An 18,227-nucleotide genomic window follows, 5' to 3' on the forward strand; every position below is an offset into this window, starting at 1 on the left:
CAAGAGAAGAAAAGAATTAAAAGAGCCAAGGCAGCACATTTACCCACAGTCATTCACAGCCAGAAACAAGAACGATGTTAAAATGGGAGACGTGCCTTGCATTCCAATTCGCATACTAACCAAACTAAGACTAAGATCAAATAAGAATTGAGCATCTCAGAAGCCGCTAAACGCCACCACCTCCATCAAAAATTACAGAATTATATTAAAGGATTATTCTACCTTCATGAAAAAAATCCTGATCATTTACGCACCCCATGTCATCCAAGATGTTTATGTCTTTCTTTGTTCAGTCGAGAAGTTTTTTGAGGAAAACATTCCAGGATTTTTCTCCGTTAAATAGACTTTATTGGACCTCATCAACAGTTCAAAGTATTAAAGGAGCGGTGAATCAAATACTCAATTTTAACTTGATACTTTGTTATATAAGAGGTCATCATAGTTAAATGAACATCCTGCAAGTTTTAGAACTGAAAACGTCTGTGCTACTGAAATATAACAGTTTTTGGCACCAAGCCAGTTTTACAACCAAGTGTGGAATTCAGAGAAATATGACGTCAAAGTAGAATTGAAGCACCTCCCCATAGCCAAATACAACGACCACTTTTGTAGCCCCGCCCACAGCTTCGCGTGACACACGTGTGTCTCAATCAGTAAACATGTCTTTAAAGATTGCCAAATGTAACCAAAATGACTTTTAAATACATTTTTCTGATAGACTTTTATTTTGACGCGGTGATCTGTTATGATAGAGTAACCATGGTAACGAAGTCTTGGGTTGTGGAAGAACCGCGTGGGAACAACACAGAAGCTGAATACTTTAATCCGGAGGCTCGGAAAATAACATTAGGAATGCGTGGATAAAGGTTGTTTTTGAAGAGTTCCAGCTCGCATGGGGAGTGTTTGATTACCTTGTGTACTGTGCAGATTCACTTGTAAAGAAGCAAGTCGATGCTGGATTTGCAGAGAGACTGTGATTAAAAGCACCACTAATATTGGATCTGACAAAAATGACACAGCAAGTAAGACATTTTACTTTATTTAAGTTACTGCGTTTCACTATTGCTTTGTTGGAAAAGATCGCTTGATACATCCTGTTGTAACTTCCGTGTCTAAACACGTATGTTTGACTGTTTTAATTTACTAAAAACATTAAACGATTAATAAAGGTGCAACACTTAACAATACGATTGTAATTTAACGGTAGAAATATGCAAAGGTAGTGATAAGGAAGGACTTATCAGCCGCAATTTAGATTATGATGCCCGCTTACTGTGTTGTATACGGTAATTTAGGCAAGTTGCGTTTGAACGGTCAAACACTCAACAAAGCTTTTTTATCATATAACTGTGGTATGCAACGTTACGTGTATCTAAGAGCAACCTCACAAGCACAATAGAAATATACAAAGTTATTGATAAGAGCTTATCAGTCGCAGTTTATAATCTGATGCGCACTTACTGTGTTGTATACGGTACTTTAGTCACGTCGAGTTTAAAGTTTTGTTTCTACTTTACTATACGTATTGTCATTTATGTGTCATTTATCATCTTTAGCACCCAGAATCTTTTGTGGCTCAAACATATATGTGTTCGGCTGCTATTTTCACACATTAATGTTTTTATAACATTTCCCCACATGTAATGACGGGGAATGAAGCCGTCCAATCATAGCAGTGGGTGTTTACGTCCAGGTCTTCAATGCGGCCTGCCCCTTCAAACGAAGCTTTTCTCCAGAGAGCCACTAATCCATGTTACAAAATAGCCTATTACTTATTGTTTATGATGTTTTTGAATGTAAAAACCACGCAAACATCATAAGTAGACCCCAGACAACAGTATAAGATCGACAGTATAAAATACAGTATAAAATCGACAAATTCACCGCCCCTATAATGCAGTTTAAAATTCAAATGGCTCTAAACGATCCCAATCGATGTGTAAGGTCTTATCTAGCGTCTTTTTCGCCAAGAAAAATCAAAAATCTCGTCTTGAACTAGCCGTGTGAGGCGCCAGCGCGACATTAGATATTACGTAATCACGTCAAAAGGTCAGACAAGACGTATGCGAAACTACCAATCATGTGTTTAAAAGTGGCTCCCTTGCAAAAGAGATTTGAATATCTCAATGGGACATCACCTGGTAAAATAAAGGGTAAATAAAATAAAAAAGTGGAGAAATAGGACCGTTTCGACATTGTTGTATGTTGAATGATACTAATTAATGTTTTTGTGTCAGTTTATTGTTTAAAATGGTTCACAACTGTGTGTTTCACATATGTACCGCGTGACCTTTCGACGTGACAACGTAATACGTAATTTTAGCACTGGGGCGTCACACGGCTAGTGCAAGATGAAAAGTTGTGGTTTAAAAGTTGTGTTTTTTTTCTTGGCTAAAATAACGTTCATTTTGCTAGATAGACCCTTATGTCTCGAGAAAAATCCTGGTATGTTTTCCTCAAAATATTTAATTTCTTTTCGACTGAACAAAGAAAGACGTAAACATCTTTCATTTTTTATGAAAGTGGAATAATCCTTCAACCGAATGCTCTCTGCAAAATTTCTCTTCAACTCCACTTAATCCTGGCCTCAGGCCATTCAGAATTGCCGTTTTGTTGGCACAATCCATTAAGAGTCCGATTAAAAATGCTAACAGAAAAGAAAACACATCAGACACACTTAAGAGGGCTTTGTTTTGGAGTGCAGATGCGCGCACACGTCAAAAGTTGATATTTTCCAAAACAGAAACATAATGCGAGGAGGAGTTGATTGATGCTACATTTAGAGATGCACCGATCGACTGGCCATTAATTTAAACATTTTGTTTACTTTTCTTTTACACTTTCTTGTCTATTGCTTAAAAGCATATCAAAACTCATAATCGGAATTAGTTTTTTTTCCTTGTAAAAAACAGCAAGCAAATCGGCCATGGAAAATCATGATCGGTGCATCACTAGATACAATGAATAAATATACTAAATATAAGATATTTTAGTAAATAAGTAAATTAAAACTAGTGCTGCACAATTAATCGCATCGCAATCGCGATGTCAGCCTGTGCGATTATATGACAGCAAAATGTTGCAATTATATTAAATAAATAAATGTGTGGACTTGTTAACACAAACTTTCTGATAACAGTTTGATGATTTTTCTTGCTGTTTAAAAAAAAGAAAGAAAAATGAACAAAAAAGGCAGTGCACGTGTGTGGCGTGCATCGTCACTTGTGTGAGTACAACGTGGAAATACCAAAGCGAAGATGGATGCAGAGGAGATTGACAGTGATCTGGTAGCTAAAAAAAAAACTCTACGTCTGTTGTATGGCGGTATTTTGGATTTAGGATTACTGACACTGAGCAGTTGCTACATCACGTGACAATACGAAAACATTTCTAGTTTTACAAATACACATTTCAGTATTATTACTAAAATGTGTGTGGATTTTCCTTAAAACCCATCAAGTTGACTCATGACACCATTAATTATAATCGCAACCGCACATCGCAATATTAGCATCAATAACCGCAATGGGAAAAATTTCCCAAATCGTGCAGCCCTAATTAAAACTACTTATTACACGGCTTGTTGTAATGCTTGATTCTGATTGGCCAGTCGCAACAATGTGCAGGTTTGTTTTTTTCATATAACAACCACTCAAAACTAATTAAAACACGGCAACCTGGATGCTGTAAATCATTTAACTATGAACAAACTGTTGCCAGTAAATAACATAAATGTAAAATCTACAGTAAGTTACTGGCAGCTAGTAATACCCAGTTATACTGTAATTTCTACATCCCAAATTGGGATGCAGTAAAGTTCACTGTACATAGGGAAACATGGCCCTAGATCACCCCATTTTACTTAACCTGCAAAGACACTACAATGTGTTCATTGGCCGAATCTGTCATAATCGTCCAATGCCAAGCTGCTAAACAAACCATTGAGTGTTTTGACACATTTTGCACTGCCACACGGCTAAATCGACATTCTGTTCTCTGTCATTATTAAAAACAGACGGATTATTTCTTCCTATTCATTCACTCTGTTGGGCCTCGACAGCCTCGTAGTCCATCTGTCAGGGAATTCAAGTAACGATCCCTCTCGTTTCCCCTCACTAACCCTCCTTCCTCTCACGCTTCTATTCTTCTACCCCTTCCTCAACACAGCATCCTCCCCCAGTTCGTCAAACAAGAACCAGCTTGTAGCCATGGCAACCATCCCAGCACAGTTAAAGCTATTTGTTTGCTCAATGCACATTTTAATTCTGAATGTCTTTTTTAGCCTTGCACTTGTCAAAGAGCATGGATGCATACTTTTTAAAAGACGGCTCAAGGACTTGTAGATGTCTGGCAAAACTTTCCTTATTAGCTTCTGCTCTAGACGGCATTAAACGCCTACTTGTCCTTTCAGACATGTGGCTGGAAATTTTGCAGAATAATGAACCGATATATTTCAGGTTAGGCCTTTACACAAAGTCTGGGTGACCCTGTTTGGACGACACAGCTGAGCCAGTCTGGTCCCAATCGGATCACTACTACAGCAAGTAAATAACTAGGCCACCTATAAATAAAACAGTGTCATATACCCCTGCTCATGACCCCAAAAACACTCTGGGTACCATGGGGGGAATTCAGAATGACTCTTTATTTAAAGAAGTCATGGAAAGACATCCTCTTAAAGAGACAGTTCTCCCAACAGAAGGCAAAATGGTTGTTAACTGACAAACAATGCATTTTTATTATTGGGTGAACTATGCCTTTAAGACAATGCACCCTTTTGACTGCATTATACCCTAAACTTATTTTTTTGCCTCAGTGTACCAACTTACCTTCCGTGTGTGAATATCCTTCAGCAGTGACCTTCCACTGAATCAGAACACCCAGCAGCGCCAGCACGGGCCAAACTCCCATCACCACCCACGTGTACCAACACACGGGCCGAGGCGGGTCCACTTTCACCCTCTCGAAGATGTATCGTGTCAAGGCAAAAAGCTCGACAAAATAATCCACAGTAACGGTTACCACAGCTGATCCGAAGACGGCGGTGGAGAGCGTGGTGAAACACCGTTGCCACTGTAGTGTCAGCACGGCAAACAGCATCCCCGATCCCAGAAGCACACCCAGTGGAAGCCAAACTGTCCTTGGGTGGTAAAACTCCTCCAGAACCACTAGAGATGCCAGGGCCATCAGTAAACCCAGGAGAAGTCCAACCATGAAGAGTCCCACGCTGCGGACCAGCATAGTGACCAAGCCGCACAAGGTGCCGATGCCCAGGCCTATGCCTACGCTGGCCTCCACGCTTAGCTGGGTATCCATGACCCTCTCCTTATAGCAAAGCATGAAGATGACGATGGAGCCAAACATCAGACCCGTGAGAAACATTACAGCCTTGAAGCAGCGGTAGCCTACGAGAGGTGAGGGAAAGGAGTAGGTTTAATCATTTGTAAATTAAAGGTGCTTTATGATGCCATAGAAGAACCATTTTTGGCTAAATGGTTCCATAAAGAAGTTTTATCATCTGAAGAAAGTTGCATGAAAGTATAAAAATGTATGAAAGAAATGGTTCTTCTAAGAACATTTGACTGAATGGTTCTTAGAAGAACCATTTTTGGTTTCTCAGTGGCATTGGTTTGAAGAACCTTTCAGGCACCTTAAAGGATCATTCCGGTATTTTACACTTTGAGTCTCATTTCTGGTTTGTTTTGGATGAACTACAGTGATGGACACAGAAATTTTGACAATGGGTCGTGTCTTGACTTTTTGACTCGTTTAGAAGCGTCTCTTGACTGCTTCAGAATGGAAGTCAATGACCATGCACAAACATGTCATTAAAACAACACTTAACGTTCATTTTCAAAACTGTGCTACTCACCGAGTGGTTCGTAGTGTTCGTTGATGATTAAAAACAAATATATTGGCGCAATGTATGATTTCAATCAGTGTTATTTGCTATAGTGGAACAATTTTTTTCAGATACATCACAACCGCGTATATACTTCCGCTCTATATTTGAGTCTGAAGCGTTAGCACACTCCCGACCACTTGATGGCGACAACCACTTTGCCATACAAGTACGCTCGGTGTCTAGCGTATAGACAGTCACAATCGAGCTCAACTTCAAACCTAAAGCTGGTCACTGAGCCATCAAATATGGGAAAAATTTCTTCTGAGAGAAACCGAGCGAAAAAACCACAACCACATGTAAACAGACCCTTTTCTGTTTCCCCGGCGGTGGAGTGAAATATCAGCGAGCAATGAGTCTTCCAAGAGAAGTCAATGGAATTTTACAAAATGCCAAATAAAACACGACAGAAACTGTATTTCGCTATACAACTTGTTTTTAATCATCAACGAACAACACAAACCACTCGGTGAGTAGCACAGTTTTGAAAATGAATGTTAAGTGTTGTTTTAATGACATGTTTGTGCATGGTCATTGACTTCCATTCTGAAGCAGTGAAGAGACGCTTCTAAACGAGTCAAAAACTCGAGACACGACCCATTGTCAAAATTTCAGTGTCCATCACTGTAGTTCATCCAAAACAAACCAGAAATGAGACTTAAAGTGTATTGAGAATTATCCTTTAATTTTTCAGATTGTTTCTGAGGTGCCATAATGTGGGTTCTGTTGTTAATGTTTCATGATTGCAAAATAAATTAAGCCTGAAATTAGGCAATTACTTAAATGATTTTAAAGAGTGCATCAGCACAAAAGTCACTGGATGACCATGGCACACTTTTCTATTAAAAGGAAAAAGCATAATAAAAGGCTTTTCTATTGGAAAGTCTCTTATCTCATGTTTACATACAATACAATAAAATGTCTACATACTGAAGAAGGTTATTTTTTGATAACACTTTACCATAAGGTTGTATTTGTTAACATTGGTTAACGCATTAGCCAATATGAACTAACAACAAACAAAAGATTAGTGTTTATTTATTTGAATTAGTTTAATTTCTGTGTTAAATCAGCAAGTTTTTAAAAACGATTCTCCAACCAAATAGCAAAATTACCCCATTATTTACCCTCAAGCAAGCTGAGATACACATGTCCATCATCTTACAGACGAGCACATTAGGAATTATTGTAGTAAATGTCCTTGCTCGCCCAAGCACAGAAGTAATCCACATGGCTCCAAAGGGATAATAAAGGTCTTCTGCAGCTAATCAATGCGATATTGTAAAAAAACTCCATACTTTAAACTTTATAAACTATAATAATTAGCTTCCGGGTACAACGCCATCTTGGACATGAATCATAAGTCACTGCGCAGTACAGCAATTAATGCTCACTATGCTAAACCTCTTGCGTGAGTCCAAGATGGCGTCATTACCGGAAAGCAAGTTATTATAGTTTATAAAGTTAGAATGTTTTTACAAAAATCACATCAATTACCTGCAAAATACATTAATTAAAGAGATAGTTTGGACAAAAATGATATTAAACCCATGATTTACTCACCCCCAAGCTGTCCGAGTTGCATATGTCCATCGTTTTTCAGAGAAACACATCTTTCAGTTGATTAAATGTAATGTAACGGGGCCAACCCATAGTCCACGACCTTCAAGTCCAAAAAAGTGCGTCCATCCTTCACAAATTAAATCCAAACGGCTTCAGGATGATAAACAAAGGTCTTCTGAGGGTAATCCGTGTGGTGTTGTTGTAGAAATATCCATATTTAAAACTTTATTAACCAAAATAAATACCTTCCGGTAGCGCCGCCATCTTAGACTCCTCTGTATTCAGGAGAGAGGATTAGCTTAGTGTACGCACTTTTCTTAGTGATGTATGACAAATTCGGAGGGTGTGGGCACAGAGCAGCAGCAGAGTAGCCTCCTTAGGCTACGTAAGCTCTCATCCTGAATGCGGACGCGACTAAGATGGAGGCGCTACCGGAAGGTATTTATTTTGGTTAATAAAGTTTTAAATATGGATATTTCTACAACAACACCACGCGGATTACCCTCAGAAGACCTTTGTTTATCATCCTGGAGCCGTTTGGATTTAATTTGTGAAGGATGGACGCACTTTTTTTGGACTTGAAGGTCGTGGACTATTGGTGGACCCCGTAACATTACATTTAATCAACTGAAAGATGTAAAACATTTTCTAAAATACCCGAAAATGTGTTTGTCTGAAAAACGATGGACAAATGCAACTTGGACAGCTTGGGGGTGAGTAAATCATGGGTTTAATATCATTTTTGGCCGAACTTTCCCTTTAACCCCTTGGAGCCGTGTGGATTACCTCTGTGAAGGAGAAATGCACTTTTGGGGGAGGAGATAAAAGTCAAAAGTTGTTCCCTAATCCCTGTTTTCTACCATTATAAAGCTTGGAATAGCAAGAACATTTCCCAAAAATCACAAATTGTGTTAGTCTGAAAAATGCTGGACATACAGTATGTATCTCGGATTGCTTGAGAGTATAGTTGTAACTCTTTTAACATCGATCAGGCCCACACTTTATTTTCTCATTTCTGCATGTTTTAAAACCGAAACCAAAATATCTAAGGTGCAAATGCTTTGCTTTCGATAGACACACATCCTTTATATTAGGAAATATTTAGGAAGGTACACCTCTCAGAAAACATACAAATAAAGATAATTTTTGATGTTACATTTGGAGCATTGGGATTGCTAGACGAGAGCTTAAATGTACTTAATTTTATTTACCATAAAATCCGACAAAATCTACATATTTCACTTCTTTTGACTGTAGCTCAAAATTAGACCATGCATATTCCAACTCATTTAGACAGCACGGGTAACAAATGTAGATTTGTAGTTATTGACAAACCTGTATCATAAAACTAAAAAATATATCATTTCATAATTTTTTTCCTAAAAATGTATAACCAATAATCAAGCTCAGTTTATAATTAATAATCAAGCTTAACTATTCAACAAGTTGGTACATTTTTTGACTGATGCACTTCAGATTTGTCAATATAGTAAATTAAGTAGAAGCAAAAAACTGTAAAACATTTAAAGATTGAGATAGTGGATATATCAGTGGGTGTAGAGATATAGAGAAGGTATATGCTGTTGTTTGTCACAGCTGAGATGGCCTGGATCTTCTCTCTCTCACAGCAAGTAATGGACAGTGAAAGCTAATTTCACAGTCAAGTGAGACTGATAAAGCTTATCTAATATAGAGGGACAGAGATTTGCCACACTTGTCTGGTTGTCACATTTAGATGGCTATTATCTGAATTAAATTTGGCGATAAACAACCACAACTGAAACAATGTTTGTGATAATGAGGCAATAACATACCCATGTATTTAGGGAGAAGAGTAAATGCTCAATGTAAATGTATGTGGAAGCAACTTACAAAAACCCTCTATATCCCCAATTTGTTTGAAACATAAATTGCAGGTTAATGGAAATACTTCTGTTTCCTGTAAATGGGTTGAAGTCAAATGATATCAAACTGACATTCCCCCGACCGTTCAAAATATAAATCATTACTATATGTAGATATTTATGCACTTGCTCAGTAACTGATCTTTGTTTATTTATAATTAGTAAAGTTATGCAGTATAAAGTGTAAAATCATTTGCTTGAAACTGAAGTCTTTCATCATCTACCTTCATGCTATTCCCAAACACCCGTTTTGGTCCATGGGGAGCGGACTGTCAAAGCTGCTTCTTTCTGTCCAAGTACATGATAAGCTTGATTTATTAAAATCAATCTATGTTAGATTCGATTTTAACTTCCTGTTCCTTTTCACGCTGAATAAAACCTACCACCAGACTTTCCCATCATACAGTTTTTCAGTGTTTTTCATTTGGTCATATTATTTAAACCACCAATCATTTACATCATTTAGCTAATCCTGAACGGACCTGGGTCTGAGGTCTGTTGCTTATCCAAACTGATTCTTTTTTATATAAGTTTCCAAACCCGAGTGAATATGACAATAGACCACAGTCCAGCATGCTTTACTACTTACCAAAAAAGCAGTAGATGATGCCGAAGAGGCAGCACATGGAGCAGACGACAGACGGGACCACCTCGTAACGCCGTTCAATCTCCTCATCACAGCTGAAGAGACGCTCCGGACTTCCATCCTGAGCGGGTGGGGAGAACTTAAAGGCCAAAATCTGGGCAGTGGTTGTCATGTTGACAGCGTATTAGGAGTATTATGTGTTTTTACGGGAAACAGAGGATGAGTGGTGTCATAACAGAGGGGACGGAAAACCTTTCCATCCAAAACAACTAACCTGTTGAAAGAGATAAGAAAGTAGCGATAAACTCATGAATACCAGAGACAGTTTTACTCAGTCTTTTTGTGACAACATCACCGAGCCTAATGTCATGCAGTCTGCTGTCACACTTCATTAAATTCGTACGTCAATTCATGTCTCCACCCAAACAAAGAAATATTTTGACTTTTTATTCCATATACATGATAAATTATACACTGGTGCTAGCTTGCTTTTAAAAATATAGTTTTTTTAAACTATCATTTTAGTATAAAATACATAGAAGGGTATTAAAAATTGCATAAACAAAAAACCCTTTAAAATCTTATTTAAAAGTGCATGGTGTAACTTTTAGAAGATCCTCTTGACAGAAATGCAATATAATATACATAACTATATCATCAGTGGGGTATAAAGACCTTACAAAATAAACTGTATAGTTTTTATTACTTAAGAATGAGCCGTTTTTATCTACATACATACACCATGAGTCCCCTTACATTAAAGTCGCCGTCATGTTTCTACAGTAGGCCTAAACGGACAAACTGCTCTACAGCGCGTTTTATTCCTACATTGTTTCAGATTCAGATGACGACATGTTTGTCTTGTGGCGGCTACCGTATGCGTTTTGAAATTGAGGGGTGAGCTGTTGGTTGTAATTCGCAATGTCACCACTAGATTCCACTAAAATTTACACACACAACCTTTGAAATCTTCAGTAAACAATCGTCACAGACAAAAAAGTCATCTAAAATTAATCTAAAACTAAGACTGCTTTATCTTACAGTGGAATTCTTTCACTTATTGCTTGACAGCAGTTATTTAATTGCTTTTAAATGCCTTGCACTGAGCGTATTTGCATTATTGAAGTCAATATTTGCTCTTGTGATTTTCAAAGAAACTGGAGATGAGTATTGTAATGCATAAGCCCACAGAACAAAACATTATGGCCTGGTTTCACAAACAAGGCTTAGCTAAAGCCAGGACTAGGCCTTAGTTAAATTAACATGTTTACATTACATTTATGCATTTTGCAGACACTTTTATCCAAAGCGACTAACAGTGCATTACAAGGTAAGTTTTTATCAGTTTGTGTTTCCTGAGTTCGAACTGTTGCACTGTTAACGCAACGCTCTACCACTGAGCTACACAGGAACATATCTTTTCTAAACATGCCTTAGTAAAATACGTTACTGGGGCGTATCTTGTCAAAAATCAATAGCTGGCATATTTGTAAGATCTGTCAGTAGTTATTTTGAGTTGAGACAGCTCAAACAGGTGTTTTAGTCTAGGACTAGCACTGTCCGAAAAACCGGGGGAACATGTTTTAGATTCAGATTAGGTTTTCAACACAATTCCACCTTCATGTTACAAAACCTCTGCCCACAAAAGACTTCATTTATCTGTCATTGAGAGATTTTCTTTGCTTTAGGATAAAACGTTGTTACAACAAACGCCTCCAACATACCATGTTTCACAAAATAGTTAAAGAGGAAATAACCGTCTTGTTTAAAGGTAGGGTAACAGATTTGATCCTGAAACATTTTTAGTTATGCTGGTTAAAAGTCTCCTCGCATCCTGATAGCAATCACTGTGTTAAGTTGTTTAAATGTATTTGTAAAAATTTATGTCATCTGTGAAAGGCGTAGGACCAAAAAATGTTCAACAAATCATAGATTTCGGTCCGAACGGACGTTTCCTTTTATGTCCCTCATACGTAAGCGTAATTTGAATTCCCACCGCGCATCGAGTCCACGCAGATACCATACGTCATCGGCGCGTTCACGTCCGCTCTGTCTGTAAACAGCAAGAACACCAAACTTTTCTGCTGAATTGACAACCTACACAGGAGCAACAAAACTAAATGCATCTTTTATAACAACAACAGCAAAAACTTCCTGGATCAGCAAGAGCAAAAATCCAAATTAACATCAGTAACTTTAGTGCTATACCACGAGATGAAAACAGCTGCAGGAGGCAAAGGGTCTGAAAGGGTCGTTGCACTGTTCATTTTGGTAAGGTAGGTACGCAATATGTTTGTATTGAGATGGATTCAGATATTATACTTTGATGAAACGTTGTGTTGCTTATGAAATTTGTGTTCGTTTACGGATTAGCATAACGATATAGTTACTACGTCTACACAACCGGACGTGTGCTTAAACTAATTCTGATGTAAACCAGTTGTTTTTGTTGGTTATTTTGGAAGTGTTATTCACTTTGTTTTCTCACTGGTGAATGAGACATGAGACGTGACCGTCTGATCTGTGCGTGTTCATGTGTTTGGAAAGAGGCGTGACTTTGGAGAGCGATTTGACTTGAGGGTGGGATCGGGATTTCATTGCTAGGCGGCTACCGTTAGCATTTTTCAAAATGTGTTACCCTACCTTTAATTGATAAGATGGTTCCTTCTCTTTACATTTCTATTGCATTACATTTATCCATTTGGCAGATGATTTATGATTTAGAGTAAATTCAAGGTTTACATTTTGTTCCCTGGAAAGCATCCATCACCTTTGTGCCGCAAACACAATGCTTTGCCAAATGAGCGAAAGAAACACAATGACAGTTCCTTACAAAAAGAAGTCATTTACATTATAACTATAAGGTACAGCAACGGTTTTTACTCCAAAGTACATCAAATCCAACTGGAATACAAAAGAAAGAGTTAGATTTTTTAGTAAAATGAGTACAGGCACTATACGATTGCAAACAACTTTTCCATTACGCTGAGGGGTACATCTTATCTTAAACGTTGCTTTGATGGAGACCTGAAATTACATTTTCCACCTTAAAAAGCTTTTAAAATAATGGATCAAAAAAATCTAACCAAAACTTTGATCCAGACTCTAGGGAATTTTTTAAAATCTGAGCCAAAGTAAAACACATGAAATAGTTGACGTGTTTTAACTTTCCCTTTGGCGTTAACTGTAGAAACAGATTGAATTAATAGACGAAATGTGTCTCAAATATGGTAGACAGAGCTATGTTTCATAAAATATGTGTAATGGGCAACTGTAAGCATCATTTCCATCAATTGCAGTGCTATTTATATTATAGAGAATTGTGAAGACATAACTATTTTGGCGCTATAATGTGTTAGAAAATAAAGCCTTTATATAACTGGCATAGCAATACCTCACTTCCTGTCTGTTGTCATAACAACAAGAGAGATTGTAGGATGCGAAGTAACACACCATTTGGTTGAGATGAGGAGAGCGACCTGCCACCATGGCAACAGGCTGAGAACCAATCAATGTTTCAGGCTGCCTCAGAGGTTTATTTCAATGCTGGAAAATTCACTCTCCCCCTTAAGCAAACCCCTCCCCTCCTGCACCCACATGAAAATAACAACTTGGCCCACTTGGGAAAGCCTGGGAAAGAGAGACAAATAAAGAAAGAGTAATAAAAAAGGGCAACCAAGAGAGAGAAAGAGAAGGAGAGAGAAATAGACAAATTTTATAAGCCATGTTTGCCTTCATCCCTGCATGGTCAGACATGGATTACAAGCAAAAAAATCAATTCTGTACCAGGTAAAAACATTATTCTTCAGATGACGGAGAGGACAAGAGAAATCAAATTTCACCATAAGAAATGAGCCAGGAAACCGTACTTTCAGGTAACTCAATGCAAAGAGCATTATTCAACACAAGCTCCCTCTCTCAAGCAAAAAATGTCTTTTCAGTCAAAAAAAACAAAAAAAACAACAACACATCCCTCTCTTTATCTCCTGATGGAATCTTGTACACGTCCCTTTGCAGTTCGGGTTCATATTATGGGCAATGCGTCCTTGTCTGCCTCAGGTGCAAATGTCAGTCATGATGTTGAACAAAAGCCTCTATTGAGCTTGTGACATCGCATGAATATTTTACACCAAAAGACCCAGCAGAACGAGTTGGACTCGTACATATACAACTGTGAGCGGGTACGACTGCTGCTCCTTCGATGGAAAATAACGGATCAATGTAAACAGCCTCCAGTCGAACATAAACAGACAACGTGATGGGTCTGAATACAGTCTCTTGGGATTGTGTAAAGCGCCTTGCTTAAAAGCACAAATGCAATAGAGAGTGACTGTGTGTCTGAATAGGTCTCCAGTTTCCAAGTTAACCCTTTTGGAAAATCACACTTTGCCCTGACCTATGATACTTCCTCCTATACAACATCAGCCATGAGGCGCCTGGCCGTCCTGATTGTGCATCACAGACTTGTGCAAATGTGGAACATTGTTCACAGATAATCCAATAGCTAACAGAAACACCTGGAACGAACCTGCCATAATGCTTTTAAAGTATATTTAAGAACAGTAATTGAAATATTACATTTTTTTTAAGGAGCAAATGGCTTTAGTTAATGGATAAAGAATGTGACTAAGACTCCTATATAAATGCTGTAATTTTTCAGTTTTTAGATCTGCTGTCAGAGCTAGTATATAGACTACAGCAAAATGTGCTACAGAAACAGCTTCGGTCTGAATAAACAGGAATAATGATCAGGGATTTACATGTATTCATTATGTAGACGCTTTTATGCAATCTTGTTAAAAATAATCTACTGCTTTCTAAAGCCCGGAGCATAGTAAGTTTTTTTTTACGTGTACGCGAGAACCTCGCAAAGCTTATCTGACTCATGTATGCAGACGTTCGACACATACGCATCGCATTCGCAACAAATTGCAACACATCTCCTGGGCTACATACTACATTCTTCTGTATGCACATGCCTGACCTACGAGTACAATGCACGCAGGGTTTCAAAAATCTGGTGCATTGTACGCGGATCCTTGCGTACATGTAAAAATAGACCATACTAACTGTCAAAAAAGTGCCAAAAAATGCTCTGGGTGCCCTGCTAACAAAGATAAATAAAAAGATTAGTGACGCTCTGGCAATTGAATGCATTCTCTGGAATCCTCTCATATGGCAAGCCGCAAAGGACTATTATTGGTTTCCGCCCTTCAGATTGGTTGCCGCCGAACCGCATCATAACTCATTACCATAAAGTTGATCTGATTTCACCTTTCGTCAACATTCACACCATCCAAGTTGTGCCGCACCACTGCTCGCCACTTTGATGCGCACGCCGGTGGCGATGTGAACGGCCTACACACTTAAAAGGACACTCTTTTTTTGAAAATATTCTCATCTTCCGGCTCCCCTAGAGTTAAATATTTAATTTTTATTGTTTTGGAATCCATTCAGCTGATCTCCGGGTCTGGCTGTATAACTTTTAGCATAGCTTAGCATAATACATTGAATCTGATTAGACCATTTAGTAGTGATGCACCGATGTATCGGCCGCCGATATTTATCGGCCGATTTTTGATGAATTTGAAACCATCGGCATATCGGCAATAGCACGAGAAAGGCAGCTACCGATTGTTTATTAATTAACTGCATAAAGAAATCCATTATATGTAAAAAATGAGTTAATGTTGTTAATAAAATAAATGCTGAATAGCAAAAACCACATTTGAAGGTTGTCATGCTGTCTTCTTATATTTTTTTAGCTTAATTTGTGCCTCTCTTATTATGTTGGTCAGTTGAATGTTAATTAGATCCAATCCATGTTCAGTAAAAATAATTTGATGCAGAAATAAACTAGCTAATAGACCAGATGTATAGTATTGTATACAAGTATTTAATATCGGCATCGGCCAGAAGTTGTCTGTTAAAATCGGTATCGGCCTAAAAAAATCCTATCGGTGCATCCCTACCATTTAGCATAATGGTCAAAAATAACCAAAGAGTTAAATGATATTACGCAGCAGCCGAAAATAGTCCCCTTAGTAACTTTCAAAAGCAGGGGACTATTTTCGGGCTCTGCGTTATATCATTGCACCTCCTGCAGCCATGTTACGGCAGCAAAGTCCTTGATTATTACGGCAGAATGAGAGTGTAGTTCCTATATCTGCCTGAAAAACCGCAACTTTTAATTTTCTGTCGGTCTTAGTACACAATGTAACCACAGAAGAGTCAAGATTTAAATAGGAAAAATATCTAAATTCTTTGGTTATTTTTTAGCGCGATGCTAATGGTCTAATCATATTCAATGGGTTATGCTAAGCTATGCTAAAAGTGCTAGCGCCAGACCCGGACATCCACTGAATGAATTCCAAAATGGTAAAAATCTAATATTTAACTTTTGGGGAGCTGGAAAATGAGTATATTTTCAAAAAAGAGGAGTGTCCTTTTAAATCCTTTGTAAGGATACTCTTATAACATTAGTTAACTACATTAAAGAGATTCAAGTATCCAAATTAACTGGTTTGAGGACTGACAGTAACCACAAAGTAGGCAGCACCCATTGACTCGAAAACATACCATAGTCAATGGGAACCTTCAAATGTGTGATTACCATCAGTCATCACTTAGCACAGTTGCCGTCACCCACTGAGTTCCATAGTAGGAGAAAAATACAGTGGAAATCAATGGGTGTGAAATATCTTCTTTTGTGAATAAAGAGAATAAAGAAACTCATACAGGCTTACAACATGAAGGTGAATAAGCTTAAATAATTTCATTTTTGGGCAAACTATCTAAATAATTGTGTTGTCTTCTGATGTTATACTAATAAAATCTACCCTACTTCCTTCAATCTTTATTACTTTATTAAGACTGATTAGGCCAAGTTGCTCAATATCCCATAGGCACTATTGATTTGCAAATGTGGATAGTTATCTAGCTGACATCAGAAAGTTGCAAAAGTTCAAAAAAGTCTCTTTGGATTATGGAGGATTAACTTTCAGAGTTCAGAAAGTTACACACCACCTCAAACTCTTTTATTTCAAAAGATCAAGAAAACACACTTTGTCCTCTTTCATCTGTGTTACAGCAGGCTATTGCTCACATACACATTCATTTCAGGCCCACAATGAGTTACATGAACAGGTCAGAGAGAGCTGCAGTATGAGTCCTCGATTATCCTTCTGCACACTAAACGCTGAATCACAACCGTCCATTCATTAGCTCCCTGCCTAGCACTTGCAGGTGTAAAAGAAGCTCTGTGACAGGTGAAATGTACTGCTCCCGCTCTCTAAACAACCACTTACAGCTGGAATTAGAGCAAAAGAGCAGATGGCAACCGAGAGCTTTGGGCAATGAAGATAAAGGAGCATCTGACTAAACTGTCCATATTTTATTCCACAGCAGTTGCTATCGCTAAGGTTTCCCTGGTGATGGTTGCCAGGTTTAAAGGACAAAGAAGGATGTATAGAAAAATCAGGCAAAGGGCGGGTATGTGTAAACCGGTGACAGCATATGTGTGTCCGTGTGAGAAAGACAGAGTGGATGCGATTTATGTGTGTGTGTGTGGTTGGGCTGAGTGATGTTGTGGACAAGGCTATGACCCTGCTAAACCTTGTTAATCTTGTTGAGGGCTTCTCCTCTAAATTCCATTAGCAGTGGACTCGCTTTCTCTATCGGCTGACCTGAATGAGATCATCGATGTGTTCGCGTGTAATGTGTATGGTCATGTGAACACCAGTGTGTGTGTTTGTGTGTGGTTTTCAGTCGGGCAATTTTGGGAATGTCCACTGGCTGTGTGTTCCAGACAAAAACATACAACGACCCCACTGTGCTTTACAATTCTGAGTCAGAGGTAAAACAGAATGACTGTGAAGTCTAACACAGCAGCCTGTCAGCTCTCCACACATCACGACTAGGCTAAAACAAAGATAACACGGCGTCTTAAATCTGTAATGCAGGACCACAACAGGGGTCAGGACTGCCAGGTGGGAATAAATTATTCGATAATGAAAACCCCTTTATGCTGTTCCAAACATGTATTTTTGTATTTTTCTATGGACCAAAAATGAAACATAGAGATGTTCTGTTATTAAAGGGCACCTATTTCATTGCTAAAAAACAACGTTATTAAACGTTATTAAATTACGTTATCCATACACCATACATTTTTGTAGCTCCAGATTTCCCTGTCTTCCTGAAACAAAAATTTTGTACAAAACTGTCCCTGATTGGTCAGCTTCAGCTAATCTGTATGTTTTGATTGGCCTAA

General features: G+C 38.2%; 1 protein-coding gene across 1 annotated transcript in view; it reads right to left on the minus strand.

Annotated features, from left to right (window-relative positions):
- tmem198aa (transmembrane protein 198aa) overlaps nucleotides 1-18,227 on the minus strand; it is a 28,925-nt gene that overhangs the window by 2,114 nt on the left and 8,584 nt on the right. The window contains exons 2-3 of the mRNA XM_065292881.1: nucleotides 9,959-10,229; nucleotides 4,830-5,405 (exon numbers count right to left, since the gene is read on the minus strand). Of these exons, the coding sequence (XP_065148953.1) occupies nucleotides 4,830-5,405; nucleotides 9,959-10,127 (745 nt within the window). The 5' untranslated portion in view covers nucleotides 10,128-10,229. The remainder of the gene's footprint in view (nucleotides 1-4,829; nucleotides 5,406-9,958; nucleotides 10,230-18,227) is intronic.

The sequence above is a fragment of the Paramisgurnus dabryanus genome, chromosome 15, assembly GCF_030506205.2.
Source record: "Paramisgurnus dabryanus chromosome 15, PD_genome_1.1, whole genome shotgun sequence".
In the NCBI taxonomy this organism is placed as follows: Eukaryota; Metazoa; Chordata; class Actinopteri; order Cypriniformes; family Cobitidae; genus Paramisgurnus; species Paramisgurnus dabryanus.